Source organism: Centropristis striata, chromosome 16 (genome assembly GCF_030273125.1).
Source record: "Centropristis striata isolate RG_2023a ecotype Rhode Island chromosome 16, C.striata_1.0, whole genome shotgun sequence".
In the NCBI taxonomy this organism is placed as follows: Eukaryota; Metazoa; Chordata; class Actinopteri; order Perciformes; family Serranidae; genus Centropristis; species Centropristis striata.
The window spans coordinates 13,934,937-13,955,095 of record NC_081532.1 but is presented as its reverse complement, the minus strand read 5'-3'; the positions used below and the strand labels follow the sequence as shown (position 1 = coordinate 13,955,095).

General features: G+C 40.5%; 1 protein-coding gene across 1 annotated transcript in view; it reads left to right on the top strand.

The window, feature by feature from the left end:
• The window catches only part of LOC131988057 (AT-rich interactive domain-containing protein 1B-like), a 147,463-nt gene that overhangs the window by 114,973 nt on the left and 12,331 nt on the right, over nt 1-20,159 (top strand). The window contains exons 7-11 of the mRNA XM_059353062.1: nt 8,426-8,562; nt 11,303-11,409; nt 13,835-14,029; nt 14,779-14,994; nt 17,524-17,746. Of these exons, the coding sequence (XP_059209045.1) occupies nt 8,426-8,562; nt 11,303-11,409; nt 13,835-14,029; nt 14,779-14,994; nt 17,524-17,746 (878 nt within the window). The remainder of the gene's footprint in view (nt 1-8,425; nt 8,563-11,302; nt 11,410-13,834; nt 14,030-14,778; nt 14,995-17,523; nt 17,747-20,159) is intronic.

Genomic DNA, 20,159 nt, shown 5'->3' with positions numbered 1-20,159 from the left:
TCAGACTGGAGACTGTGAGCTGGTGATGATATTTCAGATAAAGTTTCTTCTTTTTGTCGGTGGTCTGTTGACACCGATCTGCAGGCAGCCTCAGTGTGCGAGGTCCCCGGCCCAGATGCATCAACCCCAACCCACCTCCTCCCACTGGCCCACACCCCACCCAGCTTCTACCCATCCATCACCTTCACCTCCACTCAGACCTTACCATTCACCCATCCTGCAACCATCACATTCACAGCACCATAGGTAGGTCCACCATCGTCATAACGTGTGTGTGTGTGTACGCCTCCAATTATGAAATCTCTCTATATGAATGTGTTAAACATAGAGGGGTGTAAGAAAATATCAGTACACTTGAGTATCAAGTTTATATGTTTTGTTTTATGGCATCATTTCTCAAAACCCAATGATTTTAAATAGTTTACATGCAAAGATTCATAGCAGACAGTTTGTACAAAAAGTAGGGCTATGATGTTGGATGTTACAGGTATTGTGATCAATGCACAGGTATGGATGTTTAAAGAGAGCTTGATACAGTGTTGGAGGCAGGACCCTGTTCATATCTATGAAAGTTGGTTGGTAATGCATGAAGCCTCTGAGAAACTTTCTATGGATCTTCTGGAATTGGATTAAAATAATTAAATCAGATGGCTCTTCTAGACTTTCCAGATATAGTCCAAATTAATCAAGTTCTGATCGTAAGTAAGGGAAGTTTAATTGTATAGCACCTTTTTACAGATATACAAAGTGACACAAAGTGCTTAACATTAAGTAGTAATTAGTAAACCAAAAGTCTGTTTGAGTAAAAATGTTGAAAGTTGTTTCATAAAAACCTTGCCAAATCTTGGAACTGCGATGATAGGGCATCAGCTTGAAAAGCACGGTTACCTCGAGTTTTGTTGTGGGTTTGAGTAGGGCTGGGCGATATGGACCAAAAGTCATATCCCGATATATTTAGGCTGAATATTGGTATACGATATATATCCTGATATTTTCATCGCAAAGTGAGGGCAAATGTTCAGTCAAAGTCAAAGCCAAATATGACATGTCACAAGTAGTTTTATTGAAACCGTTTATTTAAGTGAACATAAATACTGTATAAAAACAGGAGTACCTTCTTTTTTATAATCAAAGCTCCATAAAGTTAAATTTAAAAATATATATATCTTGAATAAAAATAGCCTATGAAATAAAATAGGCCAATCTTTTTCTAAAAATAAATATATTTATATGAGAAAAAAAATCACAAACATTCCAAAATAACTAAATATGACAATCCCTAGTGAGGGCAGCATTTATATATATAAAAAAGAAGAAAAAAAAAAAAGAACTATATCGATGTGTGCGATATGGTCTAATTCCAAATCACATTTAAAAATATAACAATATATTTTTTGTATTGATATATCGCCCAGCCCTAGGTTTGAGGGACATCCAGCAACTTTTGCTCAGATGATTTTAGAGCACGATTTGGCATATAAAGGTCCAAACAAGGTCAGTGATATACTGGGGATTTCAGCCCAGCTGGGCTCTAAAAGTTAGCACTAGTATTTTAAAATGAATACAAAATTGAATAGGGAGCCAGTGAAGTGAGGGTAAAATTGGTGTGATGTGTAATCTCTCGTTATTACTAGTTAAAAGCCGAGCAGCTGCATTTAGGACAGTTTGAGGGAAGTATGATTCAAACAGGTAAAAAAAATCTAATCTAATCCTCTCCATTTCAACTGTATTCACCACAGATCTTAATTTAGTGATAAAATGAAACGAGTAATTTTGCAGAAGTTGTGATGTTAAAAAAAGAAAGCATCCTCCTTAGAAATCTCTTTCCCCATGTCCAGTCTATGGGAAAAGTCTTTTTTCGGCCTAATGGCATCATGTGACAGACTCAGTAGTTTAATTTCACTGTTTGACCACTATGAAAATTAGCTTCAAAGCCCGGTGTGCTTCTTGGGGACATGTGCAAAAACAGATCTGATTGCATAGAAAAAGTAAACATTTTTGTACTCAGAATTTTTGCATTTGGTGGTTTGTTTATTCAGTCAGTTTTCTGTGAAATTACATTTAGAAATCATAATATATCACCTTTCTTACAGTATGGCAATATATTGAAATGTAGCCCCTGTAATATGTATCTTGTTGCCTGATTCTTGCCAATACAAAGCCCAAGTGTCATATGACTAAACTGAATTGACATTTTTCAAGCTAAACAGAACTGAAAGTGATCAGAATAATCCTTCTCACAAGCTCCGTCTGCGAGCAAAACAAGAGGAGTCATCATTGTTATCACAGTAATTGCCATCATCACCTTCAGCATCATCACTGTAGTCATCGTGATCATCATCAACATGTCTTAGTCACTCTAATGGCAACAAGTGAGCACAGACAGCGTGATGCACGGACACACACAGTCACACTCACTGAGTTTCAGATTGTCGTGTGCACTGTGTTGGCATTTTTGGGAGGGGGTGATGTGGTGCTGCTGACAGTACGTGTGATTAATTACGTGCATCTGGGGGGCCAAGTGCTTTCCACACACACACACACACAGCAATGCAAATGCTGGTCGAGCCATTAAGAGATGGCTGGGCTGTCAATAAGAAGTGGCATGACATGATCCCCACTGCTGGGACCAATCAGACTGACTGTCAGTCTCTCCTCACATACACCAAGACACCAGAGAGGTGTCGCTCACTGTGGCGCTCTCTCCTGCTCTGTTTGTTTACATATCGGTCTGGGAAAAAGTGTGTTTCTGTCTTCACTTATTTCTCTTCTCAGTGATCCATTTTCTGGTTTTCTTGTCTTTGTTCAGTGTTTTATCTCCATCTTTGGCACCAAGCAGTCATTAATGTGTTGTTGTGTTTTTTTGCTGCATTGCAAAGGTCACATTTGAAGCAAAAAGTCCAGTTTTTTCTTTTTGATTTTCTGTTGGAAATGTGTCTTTCTCTGTTCGGCTACAGTGGCTGTTGCTGCGCTTGCTAACTTTCAAATTGCTATTATGTTTATTCAAAACAAAGCATTACTTCCACAGCGCTGGAGGAAAAACCCAAACAGACTATCTGTTTTCAAAGCAATTCAAGTGTTCACAAATTTGAATAATTTGTCATATCGCTGCCATCTTCTGTATTCAGGATATTGATTTATAGCAAGTTTTTACTACAAATACTAATTACTCTTAAGGCAGAAAGAAAAGAAAAAAGAGCCAAAATGTTTGGTAAGCTGGCCATTTTTGGAGAATACTACAGTTTTTGTCTCACCCTCGGAGTTGTGCTATCGCTCATTGTACCTCTTTCATCCCTCCCCGTCTGCTTCTGTTCTCTCTCCTCCCACCTGTTTCACTCTTTTTACCAACTCTCCCAACTGTATCGCCCTCTCCGTCTCTCTGCAGCTCTGTTATCCTACCCAGACTGTTTTATCTCCCTCAGTCTTTCTTCCTCCCAATTTGCTTTTTGTTCTCCGCTGACTCCAGCACAGCCTTGTTATGTTTTTCTTCCTCAGATCCCACTTTAGAACATCTGAGGGAGATCAGGAGAAAATTGGCCTCCGAAAACCTGCAGTTAAAGGCTCCAGTTCCCCGTTTGCTCTCCAGATCTCAGCGCAACATTCTGAAACATTCAGACCTAGTTCCTCTCCGTCTGAGAAACAAGTTGTTAGTCGTAGCACATGTCTTGTTTCACCCTTTGATGCGCCAACCCCGAGTGAACTGCCACAGACACCCGCTCCCGACCTTTCAAATCAGGGGCTAGTTAGCAGTGATGTCATCGGCTGCTTCTTTCCTTCTTTTTCTAGAACACGTCCCTTTACTGAATCCCCACCAATAATCCTGCTTCATTTCCACCTCTCATCCCCCATCTCCATCTCCCCCTGATTCACACACACCCTCACACACCAGCAGACACACTCCAGCTTCATTACGCTGAGTGAAAAGAATGCCAAATGAGCAGAGGAGGGCCACTTCTGGTATCCCATGGCTGCAGGCGTGGGTCGTGATTAAATCTTCATAAAGTGTGGCGTGAGTGTTTTTTTCCCTCAAGCTCTCTCTGGAGTTTTTCCTCCATCGGCCGACTGGAATCAGAAACAAATGTCCCACTTTTATTGGTTAATCAGTTTGATTGGTGGTTGAGGAGAAACAGTGTTGGCCTAGAGAGTTTTGGGAACATAAAAAATAATCCTGTTGCTCTACTAAAAGTTAAATTTGTTGCACAAACTCATGCTCATCATAATTTTTGCAATCTGGGGTGATTCGGTTATTGCAGTTACTTTGAAAACGTGTGAAAGAAAAGGTAAATGTCCCTTTTTCATGCATTGTTGCCCTAAATTAAAATATAAATGCTGGTCAATCTGTAAATGGCATCAGATTTATAGAAAGTCGACTCTTTGGGCGAACTGGGCTGCCAGTTGTCAGTATGATGAATTGCAGCGTAAAAACTCTGACATGTTATGTTCAAATAACATGGACTGTGTCAGGGCTGTCAGTGTGGAGGAGGTACAAGTTTGTTTGGAAGAAAGGTGTGGTGCAACATTTTTTCAAGGCTGCGGATTGATGTTGGGGAATTTTTTGGAAAAGAGAAGAGAACAGAAAGTATTAAAAGGTATAAGCTTTTCTTGGCAGCAGCTTCTGAGGACAGAATTGGCTTTTCAAATGACTTTCCAGCGCTGCCGGCGACACTCTACAAAAAGTTCCTGGAGCTATAGGAACGGGCTCTGTCGAAAAAATAAGCACTTAGTAGAAGAAGAGCAAAGCTCAGAAAAAAAAGAGCCGTAAATCAAAGGGAAATTGAAGGGAGAAAAATGTTGGAAGAGGGAAGAAGAGAGGAGAGGAGAGTGCTTCCAGGCAAATCCTCGCCAAATAATTCATTTCTGACCTCCTTAGTAAGTAAATTTGCTAAATAAATAAGAGCAGCGCTTGAATGTCAAGAACGAGGGATGCTGCCTGTGGTGCTTTGTCGCTCGCAGTCTTGGCAGTGCTGCGGAGCGCTCTGCTTTCATTAGATGGGTAAAATAAATGGCTTCTCCTCCATCCATCCTGAGCTGTTTGATGTTTGGGAAGGAGGGGAGGGAGAAGGGAAGAGTAGCTTTTCTCTGGATTTAATATGTTAAAAGCTGTCCTTTTTATTTTTTGTCGGATTCTGACCCCCCCTCTGTGTACGTGTTTGTGTGTGTGTGTGTGTGTGTGTGTGTGTGTGTGTGTGTGTGTGTGTGCTGAGTTGAGTCAGGAGTTTGGAGGAGCTACGAGCCCAAGCTGCCCTGAGAACAGATTGGGTCCATATATAATTCATGGCCTCCAGCCGATCCACTCCATCCTTCCATCCAGCAGCCTCTCTCTGGCTCTTTTTTCTCTCACTTTTCTTCTACACACACATATACACACACAAAGCAGAGGGATCGATAGGGAGGGACGCTCAGCCATCACACACTCCTGCAGTCCCCGCGCTTCTGCTGTCTCGTCCAGTTAGCAGCGCTGGGAGGCATCAGCGCGGCCTGTCACCACGAATGAAGGACAAAGGCGCTGCCACTTCTAGAGAGACACCGTCAGCTGGTTGGCTGGCACCTCGTAACCATGGCATCCCCTTGGCAACAGCGCCCACCCCGCGCATGAACACAAGGACACGCTCAAACACACACACACACACACACACACACACACACACACACTCTGCCCACTGTGCGAAAGTGGCCTTCTCCGATGCCCTTCACACATGTGGACTGAATAGCAAATGGAGAGAGATGGCTGTGCGTGTGTGTGCGTGCGTGCGTGCGTGCGTGCATGCGTGCGTGCATGCATAGAATTAGGGTAGAGCATTTACATAGTATTCATAAAAAAAACAATACAGTAATCACTTTAAAGTGGGAAAAATGTATTTCCACCATTTGCATTTCTTAATTTGAGCCCTAACTGTTGTCTGGACAGGTCAAACAAAAGATTGAATTGAACACCAAAGCTGAATTTTCCTACATCTTCCCTGTAATGTGGTGTCAAAACTCTCATTCTAACTCTGAGGGAGAGTAGAGTTTCCCCACACTGTCTCTCTCTCTCTCTCTGTCTGTCTCTCTCTCTCTCTCTCTGTCTGTCTCTCTCTCTCTCTCTCTGTCTGTCTCTCTCTCTCTCTCTCTCTCTCTCTCTCTCTCTCTTTTCTCTCTGTCTCTCTCCCTCTCTCTCTCCTCAGGCCAATCCTAGACAACAAACTGAGAGTGCACTGGCCTGATGGTGTTAGGATAGATGTTTCTAACTGAGTGTGTGTGTGTGTGTGTGTGTGTGTGTGTGTGTGTGTGTGTGTGTGTGTGTGTGTGTGTGTGTGTGTGTGTGTTCCCTGGGCTCAGTCTCATGGAACAGCGATTACCTCCAGCTCTGGGGCCCTGAGCTGAAGATACGCCCCCCATCGGTCCACCAGGGACACATACACATACTACTCAGGCTTCTTCTTCTCCCTCCCTTCCTCCCTCCACCTCCCTTCTTCATTTCTTCCTCTCCCTCTATATCCATCCCTCCCCGCTCTCTCTCTTTCTTTCTCTCTCCCTTCACTTTCTTTCTGCGGTAAAACAAGATGGGTTTTTTTTCCCTGGCACAAAGGTGCCTGAGAGCAAGATGAATGCGCTGTGCTCTTCACCCCCCCGATAGCGGCACATGCATATATTAAGTGTGATTAAACGCTGTGCAATGCCTCCATCAAGTGCTTTCTAATGGGCTTTTTTATGACATGAATTAGTCATAATGGGAGAGCGCCACAGTCGAAAACCTCCAACCACTGTTGTTGTTGTTGTTGTTGTTGTTGTTGTTGATTTGGATATTCCACCATTCACATGAGAGCTTCTGCTTATATTGCTTGAGGTGGATGAGGGGTGTTTTTACAGTATGGATAAACGAGGTTCTCGGCCATCTGGAAACTTATTTTTCCCCTCTTCGTCTTATCTCTTTGTGGGAGTTTGCACGCAGCATACGGTTTTACTTGAGAGAGAAGTTGCAACGATCAAAAGGTACATTTTATTTCTGTGTCTTGACTCACACAAAGCTTTTTAGGGAACACGTAGGCAGCGAACGAAGGAGTCTATATTTCCCCCATTATAGGGAAATGGGGCCAGATAAGCGTGGATTTGGTGTGAGCTTGTTTCTTTGCCATGGAGCTCCCCAGTGCACCTCGGCCCCCATAGAGGGATTACATATGTATCATCAGCCGTGCTCTATGACTAATTACATCTGTGAGATGAGATTATGGGGAGGTTTACCAAGCCAATCCCTCCTCTTAGGCTATGTGTATCGGTTCCAACATGAGGTATTACACTATGTGTCTGTGTGAAAGAGAGAAAGATGCCAGTTAGGAGGGAATTGACTGACATAAATCCGGATAGAATTTTTCCTTTTCGTACACATAAAAGTGTTGCATTTTGGGCCAAATACTCCTCCTTGTGGTCTGTCGCTGCCCAACATTGTCCCTCTGATGCCTTCCCACCGTCCTTTTCTTCCTTAACATTCATCTTTCCAACCATTTCACTTCCTCAGCCCTTCCCGTCTTCCTTTCTAATTTTCTTCCATCCTTTATTCTCACTCTTCCACCTCTCCTCTCTTAGTTCAATCTTTCATGCCCCTCTCTCTCACTTCACCTCACATGTTTGTTCTCTCTATCTGTCTTCACCTTTTCTTCTTTTATACGGTTGTCCAGGAGATAATCTTAAGTCAGCAGGAGATAGAGCAAATTGTTCCAACACGGTGTTCCCTTTCAGCCCCCATGTCACTGGTTCTGGCCTGCCTGGCATGCAATGATAGACGTTGCCTTCAATCACGCACACACACACCGTCTCTCTCTCTCTCTCTCTCTCACACACACACACACACACACACACACACGGATGGCTAGCATTCAGCAGGTTGCAGATAAGCCCCTCTGATGTCACTTGCAACACCATGTGATGAGCCGCCTGAGAGAGAAAGAGAGGGAGGGAGGGAGATTGAGCGGGATTGACTTCTGCTGTCACCATGGCAACAAATAACATGATCCTCTCCAAAAGCACACCTTAATTAGTTAAATTATGACTTGTGGGAGAGGGAGAAGGGGGAAGAGAGTGAAGAAAGGGAGGGGAGGGGGGATTTGTAGAAGAGGAGAGCAAAGAGAGGATGGGAGAGTTTTTCTTTTCTGATGCTGCACGCTCATCTTCAATCTTTTGGAAGAGCTGTTTGTTTGATCAGGGATATGTTGTGTACTCTGCTTTCATTGTGACTTTCAGATATACATGCTGCTCGGTTTTCACTACAACAATAAAGCAGTATGGCAGTGACAGACTGCCAAATATCATCTTTGTACAATTTTGTGACTTGTGTTCTTCTGCAGCTTTCACTGTGACCCACTTATCTCTCCCCAGCCTGTCATTACATTGTGAATATAAACTGAATTCATCTATTTCTACTAACATCTTTGTGTTCTTTCGGTGGTAGGCAGGGCAACTATCAAGGCCCTGGCATCAGCCAGGCGAGCCCCATGGCCACCACCGTCCCCTACAGCCAGCCAACGGGAACCAACAGCTCGGCTATGGGGAACGCACAAGGTCCAGCCTACAACATGCCACCGTCAGGTGAGCCGGGCAACAAAGTCACCACATCTGATTTACCATTTTAATAGATTTTTTTTTTCTTTAAATCAATCAAAAATGTTAAACACAAAAGATAGCATTAAAAAAAGGGTGTTTCAGGGCTGCTGCCATCTTGCGCAAGCTGCAGTGCCACACACTTCTCCCACTCAGCTCCATTGCCATGTATTCGCTTTTTTAAGGCCACACAATTTAGATAAACCTAACAGCGAACAGTGGTTTGCTCGAGGTTGGATGCTGCGAAACCGAACTACTTCCAGACGACTGAGGAGATAGTGCCAGTCATTGGAAAGAACTCCTCACTTAGTAGCACATGCTGCCATGCTGTAACTTATGTCTGCGGAGAACACTCGGGTAGGATGGGGCAATACAACCCAGACTCCAAAGAAGTTGGGAAACTGTGTAAAACATAAATAAAAACAGAATGAATCAAATTCAGAATTATAGAATATATATTTACGAATACTCATTTTGAACAAAAATTATCCTGCCTTTTTACAATTTTCAATTGATTATACTAGTGCAGTGCCCGTAGGAAGTATGTATTCGTACATTACATGCAGACCACTACAACGTCTGCAACTCCATAAAACACTTACTTTTCATAAGGTGCGTACACCATCCAGCACATACACATTGAACATTGATATTCGTTGGAAGCTATTTGGATATTATTGGAAAATCAAACTTTGTAGCGTACTTTAAAACTCCCAAAGATAGGTAGGCTAAATAGACTTATAGATGAGATGAGTCAGGCGTGGAAATCCAGAGTGAATTGTGTTACTGACCAGGTGTAGGCCTGTCACACAATGGGGCGGAGCTCCCCTAAAAGGCGTCCAATCAGAAACAGTGCAATGTCGCAACATGTCCTACGTAAATAAGGATATTTTGAAAAATGAATTCAGAAATCTTTAAATTCAAGGATGCACACCTTCGTGCCATGCGCAAGCCACGTACGAAATCTTAGGTCAGTCTGACTAACGGTCAGCGAGATATGCCCTAGACACATAGACACACACAGACACACACAGACGCTTCTTGCTTTATAGATAGATCTACAAAACTATCACATTCTGTTTTATTTAGGTTTTAGACAATGTCCCAACCTTTTTCGGAATCAGGCTTGTACTATGACTGCATGAGCTCAGTGAAAACAGTGGCCTCCTCTTGTGATTACCCAAGTTAAGGGGAAAATCAATTTGTACTATTTGTACAATTGAAAATTGTACTAAACCATAACTAATTGATTTATTACCCTGGTCCTTCAGTTATTTTGTCTTCAGGCTTGAATCCTCACTTACTGCTGCTGATATTAACAAGACAAATATCAACATTCAAGCCACCCAAATACATATCTAAAAGAGAGATAAGTTGTGTATATTATCTCATTTTCCTTTCTGAGTCCATTCATGCAGCCTCTATCATCGGTTAGTTATGACCCTATATTCTCTGACTTATCTTGCATTGCAATGTGCTGAATGTAAGCTGATAGAAAAGAGCAGAACCCTCTTCGTTAATGTTAAAGGAGCCACTCAAGGTTAGCCTGCGTTTATTTTCAATGTATAGCAGAAGCAGCTCAGGATTGTTTCCATTCAGAGACACAGAGAGAGAGAGAGAGAGAGAGAGAGAGAGAAGGGACTAAAAGGGGCCAAAGATAGTAAAAGGCTAAGAAATCAAGAGAGTTACTTTCTCACAGCTCTTACTTCTCCTGTAGAGCTGGCCCTCCAGTGAGCAAAGATTAATGCAGTGCATCCCTTTTCCTTTCAGCCCGTCACCCCGCTGCATTGTTGCTAAACGCACCTCAGAGAGCACTGTGGCTCCCAAAATGAAAGGCAACTTTTATTCAAAACCAAATATGAGAATGCGTGACATTTGGGAAACTTCAAACGAATTAGAGCGCCAAGGTTCCTCAAAACTCATCTGGTTTGCCCCTGGGCATGGTAAAAAGCCATTAGTTTTCCCACCGTGCCGCAGCACACAAGGGAAAAATAAAGAGAGGAGCCTTGTATTCAAGGACCCCTCGGTTCTCTTAATAAGAAATATGCAGCTGGCACTATGAAAAGTAGTCTTTAAAGATCTCAGCTCTTCTTCAATTAGAAACTTCATGAAGGTACACAAATGTCTTTGAAATAAGAAACAAGTCAGCCAGCATCCCTTGAATGCTAACATTCCCACTTTGAATACGCAAGACCATCCACGATTTATTCCGATCTGAAGATGTGCAGCGGGCAAGGTTGAAAGAGCGCACTGACTCGCTTATCTTATTCTCTGTCTATGTCTTCCTTAAGCAGCAGTCTTTTTTATATGTTTCTTTCACAATCTCCCCTTTGAGATGAATGGCTGGACAGACTTTAGAGGGGCCTTGAGATCACAGAAAGAAAGAAAGAAAGAAAGAAAGAAAGAACATCATATAATTTTACATTGTCTGACTTTGTCTGTGACATTAAACCAACCATTATCAAGCAGCTTTCAGCACACACAAAGAGGGCACCACTCACTTTAGGGAGTTAAAGCATATTAAATTGACTGTAATACAAAAACATGGCAAGTATCCCTCTTCATTCCACTGAGGTGAAACCAACCTTTTTTATATATTTATATTATTTATGGACAAAGGACAAAGCTTACCTGCCCTCAGATATCTCTTATTTTTATTCTGCCTCTCAGCTATTTTTCCTGGTGGAATTTTCAGCACAGTGTTAATGTTTTGTGATTCTTGGTGAAGGAGCCATGGGAATGTCTGGAGACGGGATGATGAGCCCAGATGGGAAACCGAAAACGGACCTAAAAGACGACAGCGGCGCCGCCAACAACGAGCCTCACAAACCAAAGGTGCCTGCTTGACCTTTTTCCTCTTCTTGCCATCTTTCTTTGAAATTCCCTCTTGTTTTTTTTTTCTGGTTTTGTTTTGTTTTTTTGATCTTGCTCCCCTACTGAAGCAAACCAAATCTGATCAGCATATGCTGCCTCAGCACAGTGGGCTGTTTTTCTGTTGTTTTCTCGCCATATTTAATGATTTGTTTAACATTTACCATTCCTAATGTTTTCCTCGCTTTGTTTTTGCCTCCAGCACTCTCTTCTTGCTGATGTTTTGGCAGCCCAAGCTGCAAAAAAGAAAGAGACACAGAAAGAAAGAGAGGGCTCGGCATCTGCAGTACACACAACACAGAAATACAGTGTATATATACACACACACGCATGCATATTTCTTAATTTATTTTATTTAATAAAAAGACAAGAAGCCACACACTGGCCTTTCCAGTCAGTCACACACACACACACACACGTATACACCATCCTCCTCTCAAACACCACTTCCTCAGTTCCTCACACATACACACAAACACACACACGTCCCAATACACAATGCTGACTTCTCATTTTGCCCTACAATTGCAGCTCGGCTTGGCTCAGCTCAGCAACAACAGAGCTCTGCTCTTTGCTCTTTTCTACCGCCTCCCCTTGTTTTTGCTTAACAACGTCTCTCTCTCTCTCTCACACACACACACACATACACAGAACACGCAGACGTGCACAAACACACTCACACGCCTCCATCACATCCACTACACGTCTTTTCCCTCCAAATCCCTGTCTTTTCTTTTGCTGATTACGATAGTAGGGCCTTTTGAATTATTTAAGGCAGTCAGAGCAGCCAGAAAGACCCCCAGTGCTCCCAAAAGAGATGATCTGTCTGCCAAGAGAGAGAGGAGGAGAGTGAGAAAGAGAGAGAGATAGAGAGAGGAAGAGAGAGGGAGAAAGATAAGGTTTTGCTGACATGAGCATTCTGTACACAGACCAGAAGCACTTGTCAAGCTGTTGTTCCCTCTTTCGCAGTCTCTTTCACACACACACACACACACACACACACAAACTTATGTACACATGCACTGAGGACTAGACTCAGACTCTCACACACACAGACACACAGACTGATGTGAAATAACATGAAGTGATTTACACAAAGTGGAAAGTGTATCCAGTTCCACACACACACACACACACATATAGAAGACGGAGACTAATACATACTGATCTGCATGCATTCTTTATCTCTGGCATGCAAACACATGCATTTATGCATGTAGACAAAGACACAATAGCAGCGAGACATGCAAAATCTTTCACACATTCACACTTATGCCGCATTTCCACTGCATGGTACGGCACGGCTCTACTCAACTCGACTCTCTATTTTCTTTTTCTTTTTTTTGTCTTCCATAAGCAAAAGTTGTAGATAGTACCTGGTACTTTTCTTAGATGTTGTTCCAAACGAGCTGAGCTGAAAACATAAAGATTGAGTTAAAATACTGCAGACCACAGGTTGGTCACTAACAGGATATGCTACCCAAATCTGCCGTTTTTTTTACCGTGTCTTTTAATTCACATTTATTAAAGATCTGAATACTTCTTCCAACACTGATATATACAGTCTATACAAATGATTAATAGACACACGCAGACACAAACAGCAGTGGAAGTACAAAATGTTGCTTAAATGAAACTGCTTAAGTATCACAATTAAAAGTGCTCAATATGTTAAAAAATATATATATATTATACATCTACAGGATTATAAAGCATCAGATTTTATAAACTGGCACTGTATTTCAGATATGAATGTTATTAACAATGGTTAAAGTGGTCAGTTAAATGGCTAGGTAACGTCTACTACAACAAAAGCTATTTCAGCGTGTTAACATACTTGCTATAAATTAGCTCATCTTTGAACTAAATGCTAACTTCAGCATTGCTAACATGCTCACAATGATAATGACAATAATGAAGCTGATATTTTGCAAGTATAATGTTAACTAACTTAAACTACACATCAAATATAAGATTAACACTAAACTGCAAACTAATTTAATTAGCATCTTTAAAAACACTAAGATGCTAGTTGAGCATGTTAGCTAATACGCATTGAACACAAAGCAGTTAAAAAAGTTATTGGTAACTGCATCTGTCAAAGAAATGTCATGGATTACCTCTAAATATCAGACAATTGTAGCTTGTGTAAATGTGTAGAGTACTTGATTCACTTTATGTACTTTATGTACTGGATGCCAACATAATACAACACACTTATTACAGCCCCCCAACACACACACACACACACACTTGTGTCTGTAGGTCAGTGAACACACACACTGACTCATTCAAACTTCAGGTATGACATCACTGAAGAGTAAACTAACACAGTGATGGATGCTTTTATACAAATAATATTCAGTGATTTCCTCTCTCTCCTCACCAGCTACAGGACGGCTACAGCAACAATAACAGCAGCAGTAGCTCCCAGCAGTGTGTGTCCCAGCCCACCACGCCAGGCGGTGCCCTGCCCGTGCCCTCCCCCCTCTCGCCCAGCCCGGCCAGCCTGTCCTCCTACCATGGAGATGACAGCGACAGCATCAGCAGCCCCCCCTGGCCCCTCAAGACCCCCTCTAGTCCTGTAAGCACTAGAAGCTCAAACACCATTGGATGGATGGATTTACTCAATAAGTACAGGAATTACATGAACATATAGACACAGAGGCCGAACCAAGAGACCTCACAATCAGTGAAACAGGAGAATTTCCCATTTTGGACAATAATTGATTGATTCATTTATGAGTGAAGGATTATTGTGTAATTACATGATCAAAAGCTGGTTCTTAGACCACATGGGTCTATTAAAAACTTGGCTGAAGCCAGACACGCCCGTGTGAGATTAAACTTTGTCCACCGGTGTGAACCTAAGGGATATGAATGTGGTGAACTTTGAAGTAAACACAGCCTGCACACTGAGCAAAATGCTCTCAAGAAGTGTTTATTTTTGCTTGGTCATTCAACCAAAGGGCCTACTTCAGAATGTGTAAATATGGAATGAAACTTTAATGATCCTCACGGGGAGAGTGGGTTGTTGCAGAAAACTGCACTAGGATACAACAAAGAAAAGTAAACTGCAGAATAGACTAGATATGCCAAATTGTATAGCATATACTGTGCATGAATTCCCCAAATCAGCATGTAAATTATGTATCCGCACATTTCGACTGAATACAAAAGAGTATAAAAACAGTTTTATTATTGTGCTTACATACATTTAGATGGTCTACCACATATAGTATACCTTTTTTATATATATGATATAAAATGTAACATAAATATAGTTTATAAAAGGTCATAACCTAACTTACATTTCTCTGCATCTCTCACCAGAAAGCCAACCCTAACTCCTCCACCCTCAGTGGGGAGCGAATCACTCGGTTGTTTGAGCTGGGTGTGGAGCCTGAGAGGCGAGGCTGGGTGGAGCGATACCTGACCTTCATGGAGGAGAGGGGCACGCCTGTTGCCCAGCTTCCTGCTGTGGGCAAGAAACCGCTGGACCTCTGGAAGCTCTACATAGCTGTGCGGGAGATAGGAGGCCTCGCCATGGTAAGGTTTAGTGAGCACACATGATCATATGTTGGGATAATGTAAGATTGGATTTTACTTTGAATCTAAAAAAAAACACATAAAAATGATGTTAAAGATCACTGCGGAATCCTATTCCCATCAGTAAATAAAAAAATAACATGAAAAAGCCCTTGGTTGAAAAAAAATAATTAATCAAAATTAGATTTATTTTTTTTAAATGACTTAGTACACAAAAATAATCTTGGAATAATGACTTAGTACCCCCAAATATTATAAAATTCTATATTATATTACATTTTTACATTTATTTTATGTTATGTTTAAATTATTTTAGGATTCTGAATAAAAATTTCAAGAAATTAGGGCAATATCTTAAGAAAATTTGTCATCATGTAATTATTTTTCAATACTATGTTTTTCCAAGATACTGAGTCATTACTTTGAGAAAATGTGTTATTTTGTGATGTAGTCATTGTTTTTGCATTACTTAGTCATGATTTTGAGACACTGAGTCAATATTTCAAGAAACAAATTCAATATTTTTCATTATGTCATTATTTTTCAGTACTAAGTAATTATTTTTTAGATATTTAATCATTATATTGCAGTGCTAAGTCATTATTTTTGTGATAAAAAGTCATTTTTATTTGATAAGTATGTCATTATTTGAAGTTTCTCATTAAAATGATTTACAGGATCCTTTTTCTTTTTGTCACATCGGCAGAAATCCAAAGCTTGCACAGCTTACAAATTACAAAAGTATTCTGAGCAGAACATATACTGTAAACTCATATCATTCTGCCCATGTGCGTCAGCTATTTAACATTCTCCAGCAATGTGCACTGAAGCAGCGTGGCATATGGTGGGCTTGTAAATGTTAAGAGATGTACTCAAGAGAATGAAGTAAATCTGTGAGAACTCATATTCCTGAAAGTATCACAATAGTTCTGAGAAATCTCCATGTGTGTCAACCAGCATTTGATAAAAATGTAAAACATATGAAGCTTACATAGTAGCAAGATTTACAGGAAATCTAAAGAAATCAGGAAATACCTAGCCATTCAGCCACAACAGGGTCAGTGAGGTCGGCCACTGATGCTGAGAGACAGTTCAGTGGGATGGATGGGGTGGGGGTCAGGCCAGTCAAGTTGTTCTACACTCAAGTGTGGGAAAAATAACTTCTTTATAGACTTTCTTTATGCCCTGAGGCATTTGGTGCATTTCCATCCACCTGTTTATATGTGCATTTTAAATTTGTACATAAAAAATGTCTTAAAAAACTCTTTTATGCTTGGCTGAGGTGGAATAGTTGCAGTTGAAGCGGATTTAGTGGGTAAATGATGACATAGACGAAGAATGCGACTTTTAACCTCACACACGAGATGATAAATAGAAGCAGATCTGAACCGTCTTCTCATCGCTCGCACAGATCTGATGTAACTGTCTCGTAATATTATATAAAAAAATATAAATGTTATATTTCCACTGAGTTTTCTACATTGTTTTTCACCATTTCAGGTTCAACCGACGATCTTTTTTATTTACATCATCTTATTACGCTCTCCTCTTCTCCTACAATAATATAATGTTTTCCGACTGGAGAACTGGTGCCACCTACTGCTTTTCCAGTAGTCGAATGTAACTAAGTACTTAAGTACAATTTTGAGATCTTCTTTACTTCCATTCCATTTTATGTAACTCCACTACATTTAGATTTAACATAAAAAAACACTATTTTTAATTAAACCTCATAACAGTATATTAAGTAGTTAAAATATCTTTACAAAATTTAAACGCTGCTTACATAAATGCATCAATAATAATAATCCAATAATATATTTAGAATATATAAAACAATCTGAGAGGGGCCATTCTGCATAGTGAGTACTTTTACTTTGATACTTTAAGTACATCTTGATGCTGATACTTTTGTACTTTTACTTAAGTAAGTGTTGAATGCAGGACTTTTACTTGGAGTAATTTCACAGTGTGGTATTACTACTTTTACTTAAATAAGAGGTCTGAATATATTTTCCACCAGTGTGCTTTCTCTGCATTTTCTATTGCAGATTTTCTCAAAATTCAGTCAAAATTTGCAATACATTTGCTGGCTGTTTGAAACAGGAAATAACCTTTTCTAAACACAAAACTAGAAGTGCTCTATTATTATTATATTATCACATTGGAACTGAAGAACATGAAAAAAGGCCTCAGATTATAAGTATGTGGTCAAGTATGTCTACATACTTTTAGCCATTTGATGTGGTACTTCTTTTTTTTCCTTAAAAAAGTATGCGCAGTATACTGTATTCAACAGTGACCTACAACTCTGTGGTTGTAATATGAATAAAAACATTAAGTGCACTGTCATGGAATTGATTATTTAGATTCAATTCAGCAGACTGTGGTCTACCATACTCCAGGCAAAATGACAAGTGTGTGGCTGATGTTACTAGGATACATTACTATATAAAGAGAGGACATGAGAACAATTGCACAAATTGCGATCCTCATCCTTGTCCCCTTCTGCAACCTTCAACCACTCAGGTAAACAAGAACAAGAAGTGGCGCGAGCTGTCCTCCACCCTAAACGTGGGTACATCCAGCAGCTCTGCCAGCTCACTCAAGAAGCAGTATATCCAGTATCTGTTCGCCTATGAGTGCAAGATGGAGAGGGGAGAAGAGCCGCCGGCAGACAGCAGCAGCAGCGGCAGCAGCATGGCTGGAGGGGACAGCAGGAAGCAGGTCAAGATCCAGCCACCCTCACCTGGTAAGGCCTGATAACAGACTCGTTGGCTGGGTTTTTTCACAGCTCCACTCTCCCATCTGTCGGCAGCTAAACAACAGGTGCTGCTGATCAAACTACAGGTGTCAGGAATCATCAGAGAAAGAGTGATCTGTATTCATGACTATGAGGCATACAACATCACCACAATAAAGGCTCCGCAGCTGAGTCAGAGAGCTCGTAGTGAAGGGAGCTGCCATGCTAGCATCTTGGAGGACTGGGAACTGGCAGACATAGTAGTTGCATCTGCAAAATCATAGAAAGTTTAATTAGCAGGTTGTGTAAATTAGTTCCCCAGCTTAGGTTTTGGGTGACCGACAATATTCATTTTATACATTATTTTAGCTGCTGTGCACATCAGAAGATTAAAAATTGAGCCAAAACTAAATACATTTACTATGTCTATCCATGACTGCAAAGCAGTGGTGGAATGTATCTAAGTACATTTACTCAAATACAGTTTTGAGGTACGTGTACTTTACATGAGTATGTCCACATATTTAACTACTTCTCTACATTTTAGGGGCAAATTTAGATTTTTTTACTCCACTACATTTAGCTGTCAGCTTTAGTTACTATTCAGGTCAAGATTTAACATGAAAACATGTTTATAAATGAAACCACATAAAAAGTCATTAAAAGTAGCCCAACCTGGACAACAGTAAAATGCTACTTAAAATGAAATACTTAAATAAACGCATCAAAATACAAAATACAATAGTATATTTATAATATATAAAACAGTCTGAGACTGGTTCATTCTGCATAGCCAGTACTTTAACTATTTGAGTACATTTTGATGCTGATACTTTTGTTCTTTCCCTTAAGTAGGTTTTGAATGCAGGACTTTTACTTGTAGTGGAGTAATTTCAAAGTGTGGTATTAGTACTTTTACTATAGTGAAGGATCTGAATACTTTTTCCACAACTGCTGCAAAGACAGAAGTTACAGTTTACCCATATTACAAAAAGAAAATCCTACCTGACATGAGATTTGGCACTCTTGGTTGTCACAGTGTTTACAAATGACAAATAAACAACATTGCAGATACCAAACCTAAGAGAGGAAACGTTGTCAGCAATGTCATTTGGCCAAACTGATTGTGTGCTATATTATTATTAAATCCGGCACACAAGAACGCAACACGAATACATGAAAACACGTTAAAACCCAAGAGAGAAGAGGGAACATAAGCACTGTTTTGATTAGAGGTGATCAGTTAATGAAGGTGAGCTACGATACGATCACCACTTGTACCTCGAACCCTGGGACTGACCTTTATTTGATTACAGCGCTTTGGAATATTGTTTTGGTGCAGCACTGTAACACACAGGGTGCGTTTTGTTTGTGTATATTACCTGTTCACACCGTGTGTCTCTGTGCACAATTATGACGTGAGGATCAGAAGAGGGGAGAGAAAGAGTTGGAGCGATATGGAGCGGTAAGGTCACGTCTCTAATTTGCAGCGGAGATGAGAAAAGTGACCCCGGCTTTTAAATAGAACATCAGAGCACTTCACCTGCCTGAGACACTGCAGATTGCTTTTCCTGGTAGGTGGAAAAGAGCATCTGCCTTCATTTGCATACACACACACATGCATACAATACACATGAGCCACACACATGTATAAACACATATGAATGAATTTATATTCCCTTTTGCTTCATACCACTTTAGAAATTCACAATTCAGCCCCCCTCTCATCTAATCAACAGGACCTAACCACGCCAATTTCACAGAATCTCATTTTGCCCGCACCAGCTGATGGGACCATTTTACACAATCAGAGATGCGTCGATATCGCAAAATATAATAAGGTCAATACCCGGGATGTTTGGGCCACCTTTTGGATATGCAGCATTAAACAGTAAATTGCTCGTGCTGTTGCATCACTTGATTGAAGTGAGATCCACTGCATAATTTTTATATCGCCTGCATAATAATGTAAAAGAAAAATGGACTTTTTGTGTATTTTTTGTGGTGTATTTTTATTCATTCCAACATTGTGCTCACCAAGATAACTAAGCAGAGAAACACCAAGAAACACGAGCAGTAATAAACCCACAGGTTAACTAAACTTATTTGAAAGGGGGAAAAGTAAAGGCAGACTTTATTACCCAAACCTGTCTGTTAAAGACCTCCCTCACAATTTACACACAGACTGCCTGGTTCAAATTTGAATTTATATACTGTAGCAGTGAAAGAATCAGCTGTGACCTGCACAGTCAGGGATTATTACTATGTTGAATCAATCAAAAGCATGAAACTGTTCTTGTATTAAAAGTTTTTATATAAATTAATGAATATGAAATAATATCATCAAAAGAATCTGAGTCAATTTCATTTTATGATAAAGTGTTGAAACCAGGACAAAGAGGGATTTACATATTCTTGTAAT